Genomic DNA, 21,851 nt, shown 5'->3' with positions numbered 1-21,851 from the left:
TATCGGCTCCATTCTATCATCTTTTTGCTACGCATTAAGTTATATTTGGATGAGAATATACATATTTCTGTGAAATGTGAGTGGCTTCAGCAGAAATCCTATCATTTCGTCCATTTCTCCACCTTGAAAGTTTGAAGAAAGCCGCGCAACAAAACGTCAGCAGGGCTGCTTGACGCTAGTGGGCATATTTTGCACCTTATTTTTGGCTTTAACTCAACAGATTAATTTTTTTAATCTGTCAGAATATTTTCTAAACAAACTGTGTAGGCTACGTACATGTATGTTTTCTGCTTGGTTAGTTTTGAGTCACACGCAGTTTTGTTACACCAGGTGTTGTTTATACATCATGCTTCATTGAGCAGCCTTGAATCGGGAAAGGGTCTTAATTGGAAGTAGACTTGATTGGTGATGGTAATCACATGACACTTACTACTTGCATGATTGCATCCTATCTTCGCCACAAATTTTGGAGCGCGTACGAAGTTTTCAAGATCCATTCTGACATCATTTACGCTAGACTACGCAATGGAGCTGTGATGCAGTAGGCTACATTTAATCGCGTGCAGTCCTTACACTATGTCATCTCAATTTTTACTGAAATACGGTCACATTGGTGGACACACAAGAACAGGATGGAAGCATTTGTTGGACCACTTGCCTTTTGCCTGTAATACTCTGCGTCGTCATTTTTGCAAGTTGCAGCCTTCAAATACTGGTACGTCTGTCCATGCTTTTGTGTAACTTCCCAAATATTATTTAGTTTGTACAGTTGTACACCCATTTTTAGTAAGCATTTTATTTGTTAGGTTGCTTAGGATTTGAGTCAATGCTGATCAGGCCCGTAACTAGGGGGGGCGCAGGGGGGGCGAAGCCCCCCCTGCAAAAATGTTGGCACCCCCTGGAAAAAATTATGTTAATTTGCTCAGTTCGCTGACTTTTCAGTTTTATACTCAATTTTCTTGTGTTGTTTAATTGTAAACATTGTGTGTTTAATGGTGTGGTAGAATGTTCCCAGACAGCCACTTTACCTGGTCCAGATCTGGTAGAGATCTGGTCAGATCCGTATACGGTCTGGTAAGGACCTGAACCAGATGAAGTGGCTGTCTGGGTTGTCTCTAAAACAAAGTTTGCCTAATTTTAAACGAAACTGCATTAAAAGAGCGAGTTTTGCCAATACCAAACATTCAAATACAGTATCTCAGCCAGGAATTAGCAACAAGAAAACATAGAGACTTAGCTTTATTACCGAAAAATGCCTTAGAAAACATGATCTTATCCTTTTGCTATACCACCGGACAGCACCATTTCGCAGGAATATTTATACCCACATTTTTGTTGAAAATGCTCTCAGAATGCACCAAATTCAAAGTAATTTTTCAAAATTTTCTGGGAGAGGCCCCCCAGACCCCCCGCTGCTGGGTGTCGCCTTTGGCGGAGACACCGTCGGGCTCCCCCCCCCCCCCCCTTTCAAAGTTCCTGGCTGCGCCACTGACTGTTTCTATGATAAACTATTCTAATGTAAACGTTGCATTGAGTCTACGATTAATGTTCTTGCGTGTACACAATGCGTAAATACCCACATTGTGTACAAACGTCGTTTTCGTACATGACACGGAAGGGTAAAGTTGGGCCCCCTCTAGAATACTTTTTGCCCCCCCTGCTGCTCAAAGCTAGTTACGGGCCTGATGCTGATATGTGGGCAGATAGAAGGAACAAGGTTGAAAGTAAAAACTTTTAAAAAACCTGTGAAAGCATTTTTAGTGTTTTAATGTCTTAACTCAGGCTAGCAGTCCTAAGTTATGAGGTTTGTCAAGTGCTTGCAGCATTTGGTAGTGAGCTATTTCACACAAATTCATGTAAAACCAAAAGAATTTGCAGTTATGAGGTTTGTCAAGTGCTTGCAGCATTTAGTGGCTACCTATTTTACACAAATTCATGCAAAACCAAAATAATTTGCACCAAAATTCAACAACTAGGCTAAGTGAAGTTCATTTAAATTACTGTAACTCAGTTGATACATCTATTGCCATCAGTTTTATGCTGCCTGTTTACTTAAAAGTGGTTTGAATTCTCTTCTTTTTTGGTGTTTGTATCAGATTTGATGTTTTTGCAATGTATCATTTATGTAACTACAAATATGTATGGAAATGGCTATTTTTCCACACTTCATGCCATGGTTACAATCAGGTGTTGCCAGAGTTAGAATTAAAGTTAAGAAGGGTTAAGGTTACAAGGGTTAGAGTTAGGAATAAGATTAGGGTACCGTATGCTCTTTGCCCAGGACTAAAATTTTTTTCCAAAATACAAGTTTTTGTTTTCAAGAGCTTCAAACTTTTCTCAAATTAGGGTAGAATTTCTTATCTGGCAACACTATTGAGGCTATTGTTACACTATACAGTGTAAATATAGCCACAGCCAATATTTATATGCAAATCTACAAATATGTAACTGCCTCTATGACTATTCAGTTGCACTCTTCAATTTTTTTAAACTTATTGATGCATTTCATATCGTTATCATATCTATGTTTAATTGATTGTTTAATGTTTATGCAATATCATATGCTGTATAGTGTATAGCCTAGGCCCATATTGTACTTTTTGATTCAGCATACCAGACAGTTCACTTTAGAGCAGCGTTTCTTAACCTTTTCTGACTCTAGCACCCCTGTAAATAGGTCTGAACAGTCTAGCACCCCCTAACTATCGTTAACATACAACTACTACAGTGCCGGCCAAAAGTATAGTAAGGGCCAAAATTTTGACATGCTTTCAGATCGCTGGCGATATACTTTAATGAAGTCTCTTGTTGTCTAACAAACTGTGCTGCTGTTTTGATTCAGGATTTGGTATTTGACTTTCATTTACCAATAGAAATTTAATTATAACCATATGTAAGCGAGTCAACTCTCTTAAAACAGCAGCACAGTTTGTTAGACAACAAGAAACTTCACTACAAAATATACCGCCAGCGAGCAAAAAGCATGTCAAAATTTTGGCTCCGCCATTAAACTTTGGCCTGCATTATTGAAAGAAAAGCAATGTAAATAGGGTCTCGAGAGTCTGTTCACACTCTGCAGTTGGATGCTTCGAATGGTGTTGCCGGAGTCTAGCAGGCTTCGAGTTTGAGTTGCAAGAGACGAAATGGCAGGTCATACACTGTGCCCGGTCTGGTCCTCCATGATTGTCCAGGAATACAGTGGAACTATACTTGTTATTTTCGTCACGCCATTTGCGAATCTGCTGATACTGGCAGAAAGACGAAAAAATGCAGAAAAGTAAAACGACATTTTTTAAAATTATACTGCATGCGTTTAGCACCCCCTACTGTCTATTCCAGCACCCCTTTGGGGTGCTAGCACCCCCGGTTAAGAAACGCTGCTTTAGAGTGTATGTACGAGTGTGCAAATGGTGGGCAAGGGCAGATTTTGTTCTTAAGACTAGGTAATATGTCCTATATCATTATTAAATCCAAGTAGATATTTTAGGTTATATCTAATATCTATACGCATAATCGCATATGCATTTAAATAGCATTTGTGGCAAAAGATGACTAGTCCTGACACCCAGATGAGCAAGGATGCAACCTAATTCGTACCATGAACAGTTCGTACCGTCAGTTCGTACCTTGAAAAGATCGAGAAAAAAAGTTCAAAAAAGCGGAAGTCGCTGATCGCAGTTTCCGCAAAAATTTTTCCGCAGTTTCCGCTAACTCTAACCATGAGAGTAATCTATGCTCTAGTCTAACCGAAAAAATTAAAAAAAGCGGAAGTCGCTGATCGCAGTTTCCGCAAACATTTAAAAATTTTCACCCTAAAAAGATCGAGAGAAAAGATAGCACAAAGCCGAAGTTGCTGATTGCAGTTTCCGCAAACATTTTCCCGCAGTTTGCGCTAACCCTAACCATAGACTCATAGAGCAATCTATGCTCTACCGCTCGCTGATCGGAGCTTCCGCAAACATTTTTCCGCAGTTTCCGCTAACCGCAGTTTCTACTAACCTTCACCCTAACTCTAACCACAGAGTAATCTATGCTCTAACCCTCGCTGATCGCAGTTTCCGCTAACCTTTACCCTAACTCTAACCATAGAGTAATCTATGCTCTTCTAACCCTACCCCTCGCTGATCGGAGCTACCGCAAACATTTTTCCTCAGTTTCCGCTAACCGCAGTTTCTACTAACCTTTACCCTAACCCTAACTCTATCCACAGAGTAATCTATGCTCTAACCCTAACCCTCGCTGATCGCAGTTTCCGCTAACCTTTACCCTAACCCTAACTCTAACCATAGAGTAATCTATGCTCTAACCCTAACCCTCGCTGATTGCAGTTTCTGCAAACATTTTTCCGCAGTTTCCGCTAACCGCAGTTTCCGCTTTCACTAACTTTTCAGTTCAGTTTGTTTGCGGAAACTGCGATCAGCGACTCCGGCTTTAATTTTAAAATGTTTGCGGAAGCTGCGATCAGCGACTTCGCCTTTTTTTAATTTTTTCTTTCGATCTTTTCAAGGTACGAACTGACGGTACAAACTGTTCATTAGGGTGGTCCTCAAATGTATGGTAAAATTTTAAAGTTGGAAAAGTTTGGTTCTTACCCTCTCGTTTGGTTCCATTTCACTAAAAAACAGTTCACTAAAAGTTTGAAGTATTTTGATAAAGGTTTAGAGGTGCCACATGACCAGTGAAAAATGACAAAAATACGAAAATTTTGTCAAAATAGGTAAACCGCCTAAATAAATGTCTTAAAAACAAAACCTCAGCAATATACAATGCACTGCAGAGTGCAGACACAAATGAAGAAAAATAGGCAACAATCTTGCCAAATCCGGCAGTAGCAACTACTCCAGTTTGTAATGGGCTATAAAATATACTGTAATGATATGCTGAATATGTTTATAAGTTGTTTATAAGCGCACCCACCTAGAGTGGACACATTTACAGGTCTCGTATATGAAATATGATTCAGTCTGTGGACTTTAAGTGGTTCTCAATATTCTTATTATTGCAATTTCGAAGATGACGCAGAATATACTGCATTTGATTTTCATCTTTTGTCAGCAAATTGTTAAAATTTTTGCATCAATGCAACACCTTTTTCAGCAAAATCGGTGATCACATGAAGACTAACTAACAACGCTTTTTGTTCTCTTATTACTTTCATCCAAATCCCATGCTACAACTTCCAGCTTTAGAAAGTCAGATGGCAAATCCAGAATCTGGAACAATCGCATGGTGTTGGATGTGACAAAGTCTGATAAATCTTTTGAAAAGACATCATCTGGCAATGAAGAAATACGCTTCAATGGTGGACTACTCATACTTTTATGGGTCAAGGCAAAAACTATAGCTTCTTTTTCAATACTTGAAACACCATCATCAAAAAATACAAGGCCAATGAGTTCTTCACATAAAGTTAGGGTTAAGCAGAAACTCCGATCCGTGTGCTATTTTGGCTTTTTTTAATTTTTTTCTAGATTTTTTTAGGGTACCAAATGAGGGTACGAATGGTTCAGGGTACGAATTAGGTTGCATCCTCACTTATGTACCATCAGTGCATTGAGAATGTTTTCATTGCTTCTTTGGCTACCGCTGAATCATGTTGCTGATATTCCTTTAGTCTTTTTATCTGGGGTTGCAGATCATTCCGTGGGTTGCACGTTGTTAGAGAAGCAGTAAACCAAGATTAGAAGTATAAGCAATGCGTCTGCACATTGCAATACAAGAAAGAAGTATACTTTTAACACAAAAATGACAATTTTTTTGAAACCATATTGCTCCTTATTGGTCAAATCAAACTGCATTCTGAACAGCCAAATCTTCAATGCATATATACTAGCAGTGGCCATCCATCTTGTCTGGTGAAGGGCGCCGGGATAACAAAACCGAATGCCATGTGGTGGTGCTCGATTAAGAATTATGATAGATAATTCAAGGAACTCTTGGTCATCTCTTAATTGAGTTTTTTCCAACTGGTCTTTGCAAAAACTAATGATCTCATCAGCACAGCAGAAGTCATCATTTTCTATGGTGACATAACGATCTTTGTCAAAACTAGGCTATCCCACTTTGCTTTAAATCACCTGAAAACAAGAGTATGCTGTCCAGATGATGGCCCAATGTTGAGAACGCTCTTTGCAACACAAGTTCTAGAATATGGTGACAGCAAGCCAAATGGAGCAAGTCCTTGTTTAATTTTTTTGCAATCAAATACAGGCACCAGACCAAACACCAGTGTTGCTGGATGTCGTGTCAAAACACATTGCTCTTACATTGTCAACAACACCTCAATCTTTAACACATAGGCCTACCATTAGTCCAGTAGCTTGCGCACTTCCTGATGAAGACTGCAACTTTGGCACTCCAAGCAATTTGTTAGTAGTCATTCCAGTGACAATTAGTGGTAACCGTTCAACTTTTTTTGTTACCAGTTATATCTGAAAGGAGTTTTCCATTCCAGTGAACAATGGGCAGTAGAAATTAGAAAGGCTGTTTCAGCAATGATTTCCATTTCTGAAACACCCTTTCTAATTTCTACTGCCCATTGAACTTAACATATCTGCTTGGTAACAAAAACACCAACTTTCTTAGCCAAATATTGAACAAGTGCCACTGCTATGTCTTGTATTGATACTAAATAAAGTCATGGAAAGCTGAGGAATAGAAGCCACATGGTTGTGTCATACTGTGATTGGAAGATTAACCCGTATATAGGAAACTACTTCTTTAATAGGTGCATTGGTGCAATTAAATAAATGAATACAATTACAGCAACAGGCAGACACATACAGGCTGCCTGCAGTAAAACATAGATAATTCACTGAAGCAACATAGGGCGAAAAAGTTTGATTTTAACCCTATTTTCAGTTTATTAGCATTTTCTCAAAAATTAAAGCAGTTAGAGCATACTTTCCTCTTGAGCACAAATAGAAATATGGTTGCTTTGCATCTTTTGACACCAAGCACAGTTCTCTATCTCATCTGGTTCTGGAGTTATGTAAATTTGAGCAAAAATTCCCCGCGACCCTCCAGCTCGATTTTCAAGTTCATTGTGGCACCCCTAAACGTAGTCCAATGGGTCTCAATTTTTTATAGGTTTAGTTTTAAGTCATTTAGAGACTTTTCAGAGGGTAAGACATAGCAATTTCAAAAATTCGATTTTGGGGACCACCCTACTGTTCATGGTACGAATTAGGTTGCACCCGATGAGCAACATTGCTTAAATTTATATGTAAAAGTATGAGTTTCTGATGTTGTGTTGATCAGTAAGGCAAGTTGACTCAATATGTGCTGAGTGCTATGAGAAACGATATAAGTTTATGACCCAAATAAAATCTTGAAAATAGATTTTGCTGTTTCATGCCACATAACATCCTGTTAGCATCTGAGAGCTGATTTTCTGAATATCATTGTTCATCAGTGCAGGGGAAGTTAATCAGTTTTCACACTCAACTGGTCAACATTGCGTTTATGTATGTTTTTTTGCTGTATGCTCAGTGTTGAATATATGGGAGTTAAAGCCCATAAATTTTGAGTTGCTGGTTGAAGCAATTCAACCCTTATGTTCAATCCCCAAAATGAATTTTGCTGTTTGAAACCACACACTTTTAAGTGTGAATCTGCAATTAAGATTCAGTCATTCTTTCAGTCTTTGATTGAACACTTTACTGTACTTAAGTCAGTGTGTACCAAATATAATACTGTATGTAAGCCATTGTTTTCGATGATGTCCAACAACAATATTATAAAATATATATATATAATATAAATGTTTTTTTTATCTTTTTTTAACAGAGAATTTCACACAGTGATTATATAGTAGTAGTACCAGTATTGGGTCTGCTACTATTCGGTGAGTCCGATTCGGTGAGTTCCTAATTTCTAACCCCTAACCCTAAAACGGCAATGATAATTAGGCTACGGTACCTGATAATTTAAAAAAAAAATTGAAAAAATCACCGAATAGGAATCGGACTCACCGAATCGGGCCATTCCGACTAGTATTGGCATAAAAATACGTAAACTTTGGCTAAAAACAATAAAAACTATTAGTACTACAAAAAGTGCTCAATGCTAAGCAAAAAAGCATAGCAGAGCGAATTAAATCAAATATAGTTAATAATCTAACTAAGAACTAGAAGTCTTCTTTCGTAACCGACAGATTTTTCAAAGGTCATGTCAAGTGTTCCAAATCCATGTCAGAGTGGTTTCGTTCAGTGTGATACGGTACTGCTAAGTTTACATTACTTGTGGTACCGTATGTTATAAACAGTGCTTTCAAGGACGTTATGGTCAGTCTTTTTTCTCCCCACCACATGTGCACTTTGTGCAGTCCCCTGAGGAAGCCCAACTGCACTTGTGCAATGTGCATACCAGAATATAATGTATAAAATATATGGGTTAACCTGTTTGATATTACGCTATTTTTGTATGTTTCGAGTTCATCATGCGTTTGTGGTCACTAATGCCATGTTATCACAACTAAAACAAATCTTTTCATTAGGTCATTCTAAGTACTGGTTTACCATTTTATATTTGTCTTACTTTTGCAATCTTAATGACACTTAAAAGTATATTGTTTTTTTGGTTTATGTTGGCTATTGCTGTTTTCCTGTTGTTTTTTTTCGGTTATTTATCGGTCATTGACTGATTTTTTAGCAAAATGTTTGAAAAAAATATAGTCAATTCGGTCAAAATGTCCGAAAAAATATATAGTCAATTGACTACAAATGGCCGAAATAATTAAAACTGACCGAAATTTTCAAGTGATTTCGGACAAATGACCGAAAAGTCTCAGCGAAAAAAAAACAGGCTGTTTTTGAAAACAGGCTATTACCTTAAACTTGTTTTAGTTTCTGGAAAATGTTGTGCATAGATGGATTAAGATTTGAACATATTTTATTTTGAAAGATTGTTGCTTTGTAGGGTTGCATCATTGTGCACAATACAGAATGGCAAGTGTAACTTCATCATCATCTTCATCATCGTGTCAGAGCAAATCAAAAATTTTAGATGGAGAGGTTGAAGCTACCTGTTCAAGTTACTCCAACTCATTAAATGACCCAATGTTGAAACTAAACAAGGTTGCAGTTATTGGCAAAATGACTCGCTATGAATTTGAAAGACAAAGATATGAAGGATGCACTGAAGAACAATTTAAAGAAAGGGTGAGCCACTGAGCATGTCTTTGCAATTTCCATGAATATTCTTTTGAAGAACTGTTTTGCACATTTTCAATTTCTTTGCTGAAATTATGATATAGCAATCCCTGCTCATTAAGCCCACTTCTGGGCAGTAAGATTTTGGGCTTATTAAGCACGTGACGCTTCACTGCCACTCTTGTACATTCAATAGTCCGGGACCAAATTGGGCTTAATAAGCGGGGACTGCTGTTTGTTTTCATCTTCTGAGTGGTAAAGATCACTGGTGCTTGAAAAGCTGAAGGTTCAAACTTGGTGTAAACTTATGAAGAGCATGCAATTGCTTTTTAGTAAAATTCTTGATGGCATACTTGACGATAAAACTTGAGATCAGCTTTCTTGCTTTTCCATACGCTTGATCTAAATGTTTATCCACAAAGTGTATCTTTGAATACCATAAAAATTATTAATTAATCTCATATGTCTACCATGTGTTGTGCTCAATGGATTGTTTTATAAACGTGTTGTACCATTTTCTTATGCATAAATGTTATACATTCAGTTGACTGTTCGAGGTTCCAACTACAACACACTGTTGGAACAACATAAAAAGCATATCCAAACAATGACAAAGATTTTAGATATATTGCAAAAACGTGGGATACAATATCGTATTTGCAACCGTGGTGACACCACGCATTCAAAGGTATTTAGAGTAGGCATTCCTACGAAGATCGTAACGCGAAATAGCACTTGTCTTTAAACTGCCATTTTGCAAACGTCTGACTATGCTATTTTTGATTTCATTGCATGAACTGTTCTATTGCTTACCAATTGTTTCATCTGTTTTGTGAGAGTTAATTTCACATTTCGCATGCAGCGTTAACCTGTTTGGAAAAATAAACCGGTGAATAAGGTGAGCTTATTATGCATCATTTAGAACGCCGTTGAGTGGGCAGATGCAGTCATAACTGCTGGTGGAGATGGCACATTCCTTGCTGCAGCAAGCAAGATAAAAACTAGAAACAAACCTGTCATTGGCATCAACACAGACCCTCTCAGGTTAGTTGCTATTCTCAGCTGGCCGCTGATACATTTTGTTGTAACTTAAAAAAAAAATTTGCAATAAAATGCAGACAAATAGAAAGATTTCTATTGATTGATTTTGATTTGAAGCTTTTACGATGTAGCGTTTAAGTCGTTTGTGTGAACCAGGGATATCTAGAGAAGGGGATATGAAGGCTCGCAGCGATTGCCTTATTCTCATGACACTACCAGGACGGTAGTTTGTAGTGCTTTAAACATGTGGTTCTTATTAAAATCGTAGAAAGTTTTGTAGTGCAGCTGGTACAATAAGCTACAAAAGACAGTTAACAAATGTTACATAGAGCATATTTAAAGAATACTTGTTTACAAAGACAGTTGAAAAGTTACCAGTAAGCTGTTTTTTTAAACAGCCTTTGCAGTAGGCTAGATGTAAAGCAAGTATATGGGTAGTTGAATTAACATTTCACAAGCAACCATGAGCATAGCTGTGAATATCCAGGCCTGATGCTAATAGCGCAATGCAAGTTATCATAACAAGATTTATTAAACTACCATCGGTGCCAATTGTCATTTTACGATAAACACAGATTATTTACGATAAACAAAAGCCCTTCTATTGTCAGACGTAATACAAGCTTTCGTATCCCCTTCTTTAGATATCCCTGGTGTGAACTTTTTTCAAAGGTCAATGTTTATTGTTTACAGCAATTATACGGTAATTGACAAAGAGCGCACTTTTCTAATTGCTATCTTCAACTTCAGAACATTGCACTTCACTTCTAAACTAAATCAATAACTAAACTCGTCATGTTGGTTTGATCAAGCGTTCATTGTTACTCTACATACAATGGTTGTTAAGCAGCGAAAATTTTGAATCTAATTATTCATCTTCATCATATCGTTTATATATATATTTAATGCGCAGGTCAGAAGGTCATCTTTGTCTGCCAGCAGAGTATAGTTCAAACTTTGACAAAGCACTGGATAAAATAGTGAAAGGAAGATTCAGGTAATGACTTTTGTTGATCACATAATTTATGCAATGTTTTTGTCATATTACAGTAAGCTATCCTATGAGATACGAGTTATGTCGTTTTTATCCTGCTCATTGATTCAACCATACTTTGAAACAGGTTTTTGTATGGTTGTGTTGAAAAATTCTCTACACGTACTCAGTACTCTACTCGTGTTGAACATGTCGCTGAAGCAAATCTGATTGCGAATTATCTATAACAAAACAAATGCAAGAGTAGTAACGCTTGATCCATAGATGCATGGCAGTACATGACTTTAGACCTTCTACCAAATGAAAATAAAGCCCGTTTCAATGGCAACAAATGACTGCCGTCACAGTGAAATTAAAGGCAGCGCCGATGCAGCTGCCAAATTTTCTAAAAGAGCTGTCTACCACTGTCACTCATAGACAATAAGACATGCATTTAAATATTCTGTTACGTTTCAGTTTTGGTGCCAGTTTTTGCGATCGAATGTCAAGTACCGCTGTCTCTTGATTCGACGTATTTGTCGCAGGTGGTTGTACAGACAAAGAATTCGCATCACAATGACAGGATCTGATGTCAACTTCAAACCGATCGACAATGGCAGCGTGCTGCAAGACCGCATGCGAGGAACCGGCAAGCATGCGAGCACCTACTTCAGCATGAACGATTCCGATGACGATTCATATCTGGTCAATGCCGATCTACAACAGCCAGTCAAAACTGGTAATTTCTCGTTTTTTGTCTAGTTTTAGTAGTGTAGATGGGAAGCCGGGTGTGAAGCAGTGTATAATATTAGTTTAGTTTTGAGTCTGAGCCAGTCAATGGTTCCAAGTGTTTTTTCGCTTCCTGCTGAAGTCGATAAAGTTTAGAGAGCTCCGAGCTGCTGTACTGCTGTACTGCATGAGCTTTGCATCTGCAAGCTGTGACTTAGAAAGTAGTGGTATTGAAACCACAAGTTTTATGCATTTACAAAAGTGAAACTGCAACAAAAGATATTGGCCTGCGCTCAGATGATTAGCTAAACTAATTTTCATAACTGGTTTCACAACACCACGAAGTAGGAAGTATTTCCAGTATGTGTCAGTGTTCTAATTCTTCACTTTCTTTTTCAGATGGAAGTTTGGCACATCGCAGTTTCAGCAATATTTTACCAACTCTAGCTTTGAATGAAGTCTTCATCGGCGAATCTCTATCTTCAGTGTAAGTGTGCTACAGCCTTGTCTTACCTTGACGACCAATAAATGTTTTTCAATGTTCAAACAAAGTTAAAGCACCATGTTAAAACAACTTTTCACAAAATAAAGATTTTGGCCGGGAACCAGGTCATGGTTGGTTAGTTTTCACCTGTCATGTGTTCAGTTGTACTCTTTATTTTTCTGCTTTTCGCATCAACACTTGCAGCACGTATGTTTTATAAATTTGGTTTTATTCTCCACTGAGAACTTTAGGAACATGCAATCGTTGCTTATCCTAACAATTGAAAGTGCAAATCTGATTGACTGCTATCAAAACGTAAGAGGTCGCTTCGTAGTTAAAAGCTCTTAAGCACTGGCAATACTTTTGTCATTGTTTTTGTTGTTATTCAGGCCGTCCTATTACGAGTTACAAGTTGATGGGAGTGTTGCCGAAAAGCAGAAAAGCTCTGGCATTTGTATATCTACCGGTACCGGATCGACCGCCTGGTCGTACAATATATGCAGGCTGCATCACAAGTCCACGCAGTCTCTGCTGCGCATAGCACGCAACCTTATGCAAAACAACAACGAAGAAAAAACGCTAGACTCTGTTTCAGAAGAGCGTTTAGTTAGAGAAGGTATTTTTGGTCGATGTTTATTAATTTTCTGTGTTTTATTGTCTGGTTTGGTTACCTTCAGTGCTTAGGCCCATCGATGAACATCTGCTAACACAAAGGAAAAAGCTATCGACAGTGGTTCACCTCCCGAGTTGTACAACTAAATAACATCAAAAAACTTTCTATTCAATGGCACTTAGTGGATTGAATAATTTTCTGACGATGTCAGTTTGATTATAACAACCTTGGTTGCGTCAACAGCCTCTCTATATATTCAATAACTACTAGGAAGTGCCAGGATTAAACTTTCAAACAGGCTTTTTCAGTGCATGGATGTTTGTTCCCATAATTCACTGACAACATTCTTTTGCATCCAACTGACTTTGTCTAAATGTAGATAGCAAGATTTGGGATCATAACAACCTTGGTTGCGTCAACAGCCTCTCTATATATTCAATAACTACTAGGAAGTGCCAGGATTAAACTTTCAAACAGGCTTTTTCAGTGCATGGATGTTTGTTCCCATAATTCACTGACAACATTCTTTTGCATCCAACTGACTTTGTCTAAATGTAGATAGCAAGATTTGGGATCATCGAATAAAAAGACCTAACCGTTTATCCGAGTATGTAAATTGCAGTGTTTTTTTAGCTACTGAAATTTACGGAAGATCTTTCATGTTTGACGCCAGTGAGGCAAAGATGCTCTATTCAATTCGCGATCCCATGCAGAACAAAGTATACCGTTGTGAGAATCCACACGGATTCGCTGGGAACATAATGATACGGTATTTGATACGACTTTTTTTATACGAGAGCTTACAATTACCATGTTTTGGTAAGGCGTAGTTACCTTTCCATATGTAACATTTATGGTTTGACTGAGTTGTTGTATATCCCTTGTTGATTTAGAGTTAGATGGTTTCTTTTGCTGTAAGATTGTATTTGTATAAAGTTTATTTTGCATGTTCATTGTTCATACCAAGACCAAACATATAAAAAATAAACTCAAATCACTTGGCCCATCTCGAGGGCTTCATGGTAATTTAACAAGCACCTGATCATAATAACCGTCAATTGCGACGCGACATGCTCGTAATTTTCTGCACACTTTTATGCAATCATTTGTAAGTTATATAAATCATGGAATTAATCACCAACTGCCGTGCAATTAATGATCTTATGAACCCACTTATCGTTTCACGTATGCGTGTCGTGCATTATACAGGGGTTAGCGTCGCATACTTTAGCTAACTTTATTGTAACATGTCTCACTAGATCATAACAAAGATTCTAATGAATTGATTTGTTCAAATGCTTCGTTTGCTGCGTTTTGCTAGTTTGTTGGTTAGGTTCTCATGTTGATGGTGATGATGCAGTAGTTATTTGGTTGTAAGGATTGTAGTGTTGAAGACCAGTGGAGCTTGGAGATACGACGTCTTACTTTATTTCCACTCATCATATCGCTCCTTTGCTTCACTTGTTCGCATGGTTGCATCACACTGCATTTTGATTTCTTACGCAAAAAAAACTTTTAAAGTGGGGAAACTGATGAAGTACAAAATATGCTCAGCTCTTTGTTGAGACAGCTTAGTCTTCGATCAACTTCTTTTCTGAACCACAAGGTTGTGAATGATGAGGTTCTGCTGTGTAGCTTAGTAGACCTGTAGAAGCGTTTATTTTTTCTTGCTTGGGGATTTATTTGGATCTCCAATTACATGCATTTATTTTATTGAAATTTTGGTAAGGCTACAAAGGGCCAATTCTACCCTGCATAATTTTTCCTTTTTGCATTGATTCAACGTCTAAGGACATTAAATCAATGTAAAATGACCAGTTTTCCTAACTGAAATAAAGCTTTGGGCGTGCGCTCTATTGCTGACGATCGTTTCTTCAAGGAATAACACAAGTTCGGTTTAATTGCTGACACTTCTTGCAGGTCAAGGTGTTGGGACGCGGCTTTATGCATTGACGGGGACACGTCGTTCGTATTCAACGATGGTGCCACTGCTTTTCTGCAAGTTTTGCCTGAAGACGCCCTCAAGACTATTGTGCTGGAAGAAACTTGATACTGTAGTAATTGCATAGCACTTCCATTTTGAGATGTGTCCCTAGGAAAAGTCGAGTACTTTCTGAGTCTTGCAATTCACACCCTAGGTAGATGTTTTGGTGGTGTGATCTTGCGTTTTACTAGGAACTTGACATTTAGTTTCTATTTAAAGTTTAACGTTTGTGATGGCTTTGTTTCTGTGAACTTTTTTTTACTACACACTCTGCAACAGCGCGTTTAGTGCATTCCCCTTTACTTGTTGTTCATTCCCAGAGAGAAATATCCGTCATTTTTTTACATTGATTCAACGTCTGCAGACGTTGAATCAATGTAAAAATGACAGATGTTTCTGTCTGGGTTGTTCTGTGGCAGATGAAAAAAGAATACCTATTGCACTTTTTTTGGTGCAACCTGTAGGAACATAGACAATGCCCGTATAGTATGTGCCCATTGCTATAGGATTGTTGGTTTGAACGACAAGTACTAGGACTGTGCTTGCTATCGTTTAGCAGCGTAATGATCATTAAAACATAAACAAGGCTCGTTTGAAAGCAGTTGATTGTACATATCTATAAACCAGGGATTTCTTGAAGTACGGGATGCGAAACTACCTCATCAGAGTAAGGTACGTTAAATAAAAAGGATGCCGGAGGTTTTTTCATCAAAAAGTCCTTTTTATGTTTTTGTCGAATATAAACGATGATTGTGTTGTAAAGTTTCAAAATGCCACGACTTTAATCTATCAACCCATTTTCACACACTGCAACCATGTGGAAATGGAAGCTGTTCGAAACAATTTAGGCTGCGGCCTAAAAATGCCATTTGTAATTAAGAATTAAGAACCCATGTTTATGAACACAATTACTTGGAAAAATAATGGAAATGTAAAAAAGATTTGGCAACACTTTTGCATAACGCACCTTACACTTAGAACCAAGATGGTGTGAATTACGCTTCTCGCACTCTCTTGATTTCCTTGCTTTAAACGAACGTACTTTAACAAGTACAGCACATGTCTATGCAAACCCAATACTAACTCGAATGAAAGGACCATTTCCACTAGATTACTCCTCACAATATTCGTACGGCACAGCAGCGTTATTTTGGATCGCCGCTTCAACTTTTCCATATAATTTAAGGTGGGTTAGTCAAAACGACTTTATGTCAAAACAGATATACAGAAATATTTTCATTGAGTCATTCTACGCCAAACACCAGCAGAATGGAACTATGTGGTGTATCGGCTAACACGTGGGGTCTTGGTTTTAAAAGTCATCAAAGTTTGTCATCTTAATAAAAGAATGAAACTACTAAGCCAGGGATGTCGCAACATAGCCCACTAAGAATTATGTGCTGTTGTATGATTGTATTTTAAGTTCCACCGACTTGCCTATTACTATTGATGTGCTTTTTATGTTACTGGTGTACCTTTTTACTTGGTGCCCAGTATCTCTTTGTTTTCTGTAGCTTATCAGCTATATTTTACTTTGCCTCTATTTTGTGTTTTTAGTCTTCAATATTTTGAACTGTATCAGCATTTAGGAAATTTGGGAGCTATTCAGCAATTGCCGGTTTTTTGGATTGAAATGTCATTAAAGTTATTTTGCTACAAAGGGCACTTTATTGAAATTGATTTAACTTGTGCACTGCATACGATTATCTTTGGATTTAGAACGAACGAAGTCATTTCTGGCAAAACTTGACTTTTTGAATCCTTTCAACGACGCAAGACGTTGAAGCAAAAATGTAAAAACGACAACTTGTGCTAGAAATTGTCGTTTCCTTACCAAAGAAGAGTGGTTATTTATATCAGCCATTTGAAACTAGCACTTCGTAACTTTCCATCTCGGTGTAAGTTTTTCATATGGAATTGATTTTACGAGAAAATAACATTTCGTGTATGCATAGTACCATGGCCACCTAAAGATACGGCCTGATTTGTCACATTTTGCATAAATTTCCAGGTTTTTTTAACTTTGGGCAAACGTTTAAATAAATTTTTCTAAAAATTAGATTTTTACGCTTTCTTTATTCTTTTCCCCAGATAACACAATAGGTTTTAACATCTTCACATGTTGAAAAATAAAGAAATTTTGATTTTGAAGATTTTAGTCAGACTGTTAATTTTCAATAACAGTCTGATTTTGCGTTTTTCAACTTACCTTTTCTCATTTGCTACTGCTTCCCCAAGGCAACAAAAAAGTTTTATGTCATTAGGAAACCACAAAAAGTAAGAACATCTCAAAAATGTCAGTCAAGCACCAGCAGTAGCTGTAATCAAAATCTGTAAAATGTGACAAATCAGGCCGCATCTCCAGATGGCCGTGATAGTACGTACTGCTAGTAGTCCACAAAGAAAGGTAGGCTAATTATAATAAACAAAAACTCTTGCTTCGATGAAATCTGATGCCTTTTCAGGCCAACTTGTTTCCATAATTGTTTGAAGATGAAAAAATCCTGCCATGGCAGTTTCAAGTTAAATTTGTTTCCTGTTTTGTCATTCATCGTTTTCAGTGGCCGTTCTCATTTTAAAATTGACTTGTTTGGTGTATCATTGCGGCTGAAAGTGTAACAGCTCCTTTTATCCTTTGTTATAATCAGCCGTTATAATGGGGTTCACTACCTTGTGAACAGAATAAGTTTGTTCAGGTCTTCCTACCCTAAAGTTGTTGCACCACTTTTTCTAATTTTTTTAAACTGAGTGTATGCTGACAATATCATTTTGTAAGTTTACATGAATTGACGAATTATATCTGTTTAACGTAATTCATCGCTAAAATACACAATTCCGGTGTTCCAGACATGGAATAAAGCGAAAATCAATGTCAAGCTTGAAATGCAATGTTCTCAGCACAATAAGAAGGCTGATTATGATCGATAACGATAAATACTAAGTAGAGGTGTTCGAAAAGTGCTTTTAAAATACCCTGTTTAGAACTAATGTAGCCTAAGTCGTTTCGAAATGTCTGATAGTGATAACTAAACAATAACCAATAACCATGTTTTATGCTGACATGTAACATCTGGGTGTTCGGTGGTGATCTTTTAAATCATTATGTCTGCATATCAAGGTTGATCAATTTCATAAATTTAGTTCAATTATCTTACAATTGCATTGTAGTGCAATTTTCAAATTATAGTCTAATTACTTACAAATACGAAACTAATTACAGTTACAAACTTAGGTGTTTCAATATTTATAGCCTCCGAACAGTGTAGGTTAGGGTGTTTCAAAATTTCACCACTTTTAAATTTCAAAACGAGTACCTTTTTTTCTGATGGAGTTTTGGCCGCTGATTACGAATCTGGTATTATTTTTTCATTATGACGTCATCTTGAGGGTGCCCCACGCGATTTTTCGCGTTTTTTCAATATCTCGAAAACTGCTTGGGCTAGACGTATGGAATTTGTATCAAATGATGCAGAATATACGAATTCCTATCTCTACTTAAGAGTGTTTAAAGTCGTATCTGCTTCAGAAAAAAAGTAATTTGAGAAAAACACTTTTTTATTGTTTTTATATCCATATCTATAATCTTCGAGCTATATGACAATTACAATTGTGACGTCATTTGCAGGATGGGTTCAAATTTAAAAAGCGTTTCTACTTTTAAATTTGATTTTGTAACCTGTAGTCGTTCTAAGTCAATATTATACAATACCATATTAAGTAAAATACACCGCAATATTATAAAAAAAATTAGCAACTAAAGAGCCTAGATAGATTGGCCAGGAAAAATCACATGCTAAGAAAATTCCACTGACATAAACAATCGCGAGTAGTATAATCAGGAATAAAAGAGCATGCAGTAGAGTATATCCCACTCAGCTGTATCTTAACCAAAACAACAAACTATAAACTAACATAACACTAAAATTATTTTCAACGTTCATGATGGTCGTCTGCTAATTACAAAGAAACGCACGGAAGCGAGCATCTGTATTTCCTGCTTGTGATGGGTTATCGATAATCCTGTTGTTAACGACACCTTTTATTTCCCAATCATCCTTTCCGTCGCTCTGTTGTTGTTCTCAATTTTTTCCAAAATGTCTCCAGAACATCGCAACACATCATACAAGGAGCAGTTTTGCTCTTTGCAGTAAAAAAGTTTCGAAGTCCGGCTTTGCGATCTCGCAGTAAACTTCTGGCATCTACTGACTGCGGAAACGCTACTGTTTTTACAGCTTCAATGGAATAAGGTGGTACTTCAGAGAAAACGCTTAATGAGATGTTTATTGGTGTCAGCCATTGCAGAGCATGGTCGTAAAAGTACTTCAAAGCGACATCTGCAAGTTCTGAATCGAGGTCTCTGTACGCAAGTAAAAAATGTCGTTGCACAATCATGATACCCGGGCCTTCAGCAGCGGAAAGCATCAGGTGAATAAGCAAAAACGAAGGTAGATAGACTGAAACTATGTAAGATACCAATCTAGTAAGTTTTTCTTTTTGGTTACCATCCAGTTTACAGACGTTGAAAATCAACAGACGAAGATATCCGCTTGCTGTTGTAATCCATCAGGCATGGCATGTCGGCTCTTGCTTGTAAACCAAAAGATTTCTCATGTTTTCTGGAACATCCATTACAAGGTAACAAGCCAAAGCAAGTAAACACACGTGATCTTTCCTAAACGAATGGTCGTTACTGCCATTTTCTATCTGACTAGAGAACCATTCTGCTTTCTTTCTCAAATGCAGAGCAGCTAATCCTGTGATAGGAACGCTAAGTTTAACTCTGTCAACAATGTGACTCAAATCAGGCTTCTTGATTTCACTAAAGTGATTCATCAGTGCTCCATCTTGCATTGCTCCAAGTCCCTTCTTTTGCCCTTCGATTTTTGAGATGACATGAGTGAAATATATTTCATTAACATGAAATAAGCATTCCCATGTGTGGATGCCTCGACCATGCCGTTCCATGAAGAAATCGGCCAGGCGCTTATTTATACCAGTTTTTTTCCCTGTGTTTAATGCAGTAGTATCTGACATAACTGAATATATTTTACTCAAAGTATCCTCACAAATTTGCTCGGTAACACTGTTAAAAATGGTCTGAGAAGTTACCGAAATTCCTTCCAAAAAAGTTTTCACAGCTATAATTTTTTCGCACTTGACTCCTGTATCCACAAATTGTCCCAAAAAGATGTACCTGCCCATTTTGTTTATGATTTTTCCATCATAGCATAATTGAATTGCTTTAGCATGTTTCAGCTCTTCCTCACATTGATTTAAAGCTTCAAGTCGACACTGCTCGCGCTTTCGAAGTACAGTTGTTGGCGAAGCAGAAATATTTTTTTCTCCAACAGTTGATCGCTGCAGATCGGATAGTTGGCGAATCGACACTAAACGACGGTCTGCTTTAACACAGTCACTGGTACTGATCGAAAATGAACGTTTTTTAAGGTAAGCTTTTCCTCCTGCAAGATGCTTGGGAGCAGGTTGGTAATCCAGGTCGAAATAGGTTGTCGTGTCCCTAACATTATCACTCGTCTCTGCTTCCAAAACATCATCGTTGCTCTCATTAAAATTTGTATTTAAATCGAACTGGCGCGGTCTCAACGAATTGAATAAAACTTTAGAATTGGATAGGCCTCCGTTTATTGTAACTCTTAATTTACTGGATGTGGGGTTTTCAATATCATCTTCCGCCGTGGTGCGTCGCTTGAGCTTTTTATCCCTTAAGACCCGTATTGTCAGCAAACAATTATCATTGTTGATTTACAAACAATTACCATTGTTATTACCAATTACCGAATTGACGTCACAATGTATTGTCATATAGCTCGAAGATTATAGATATGGAATGGATGTAAAAACAATAAAAAAGTGTTTTTCTCAAATAACTTTTTTTCTGAAGCAGATACGACTTTAAACACTCTTAAGTAGAGATAGGAAATCGTATATTCTGCACCATTTGATACAAATTCCATACGTATAGCCCAAGCAGTTTTCGAGATATTGAAAAAACGCGAAAAATCGCGTGGGACACCCTCAAGATGACGTCATAATGAAAAAATAATACCAGATTCGTAATCAGCGGCCAAAACTCCATCAGAAAAAAAGGTACTCGTTTTGAAATTTAAAAGTGGTGAAATTTTGAAACACCCTAGTGTAGGTCAACTGTTTTGTTGCAGTAAAAAAGGAAAATAAATCGTATTTCTTTTTACTGAAACTTGCGGTAAAAAAATTGTAGGCTATTCATGTACCAGCATTCAAACCACATTCATCATCCTCTTTTTTATTTCTGATTATCAAAGTAAAAAACAATATCACTTGCCTGCCATAACATAGCAGGGGTCCGGAAAAAGGGAGATGCGACAAAACACGAACGTTACAGCGTGTTCGAGAGAAAAATGATCAATCACAATGACTTAAGCTATTTGGTAAGACAAAGCGTGAACGTTAAAAGGATACAAAGCCAAATCTTTTCGAACAGATTGTTGAAGCTTAGTAGCCTACAACACTGCACCAAGTTTCTTGGCAATCAATCATTTTATTTTTCGTCATTAACGCGTCCGGACGAAAAAAATACTAGGCTAACTACAAAAATCGATATAAACCTACCAGCAATGTAGTAATTTGCAGATAAACCTGGATCAATGAATTTTCAAATATTATTTTCTTCATGCCAGCACCAATCTCCTTAGTCGTGGCCCCGCGTAATATAAAGTTATGTTAATATTTTGCTGGAATATTTTTACAATCGCTTTTCGGTTATTCAGTTCAGGGAACTTATTTCATCCATTAGGTGCCGCTGAATGGAGAGCAGTCCTGAAATGCGTTGCTCAAGCGCACACCCCGAGAGTCGAACCAACACCGCGTGATCTTTA

General features: G+C 37.4%; 1 protein-coding gene across 1 annotated transcript; it reads left to right on the top strand.

Annotated features, from left to right (window-relative positions):
- Window positions 1–376: 376 nt before the first annotated feature.
- LOC145778783 (NAD kinase 2, mitochondrial-like) lies at window positions 377–17,845 on the top strand. Its single transcript, XM_082590364.1, has 10 exons — window positions 377–715; window positions 8,920–9,161; window positions 9,697–9,840; window positions 10,075–10,196; window positions 11,107–11,190; window positions 11,712–11,905; window positions 12,295–12,382; window positions 12,769–12,995; window positions 13,626–13,761; window positions 14,913–17,845. Exons 1-10 carry the CDS (start codon window positions 577–579, stop codon window positions 15,040–15,042), a joined length of 1,506 nt encoding a protein of 501 aa, XP_082446490.1. The 5' UTR covers window positions 377–576; the 3' UTR covers window positions 15,043–17,845.
- The last annotated feature ends 4,006 nt before the right edge of the window (window positions 17,846–21,851 follow it).

Source organism: Aplidium turbinatum, chromosome 10, assembly GCF_918807975.1.
Source record: "Aplidium turbinatum chromosome 10, kaAplTurb1.1, whole genome shotgun sequence".
Taxonomy (NCBI): Eukaryota; Metazoa; Chordata; class Ascidiacea; order Aplousobranchia; family Polyclinidae; genus Aplidium; species Aplidium turbinatum.
Note: the sequence above shows the minus strand (reverse complement) of the source record. Positions and strands in the feature narration are given on the sequence as shown.

What these genes read in the sequence shown, in the direction of transcription:
- LOC145778783 (XM_082590364.1), top strand. Translation starts at nt 577, where the DNA reads ATGTCATCTCAATTTTTACTGAAATACGGTCACATTGGTGGACACACA. An exon ending in GTTGCAGCCTTCAAATACTG is followed by an intron (nt 716 to 8,919) that starts GTACGTCTGTCC and finishes GTTGCTTTGTAG; the next exon opens with GGTTGCATCATTGTGCACAA. An exon ending in GCTGGGAACATAATGATACG is followed by an intron (nt 13,762 to 14,912) that starts GTATTTGATACG and finishes CACTTCTTGCAG; the next exon opens with GTCAAGGTGTTGGGACGCGG.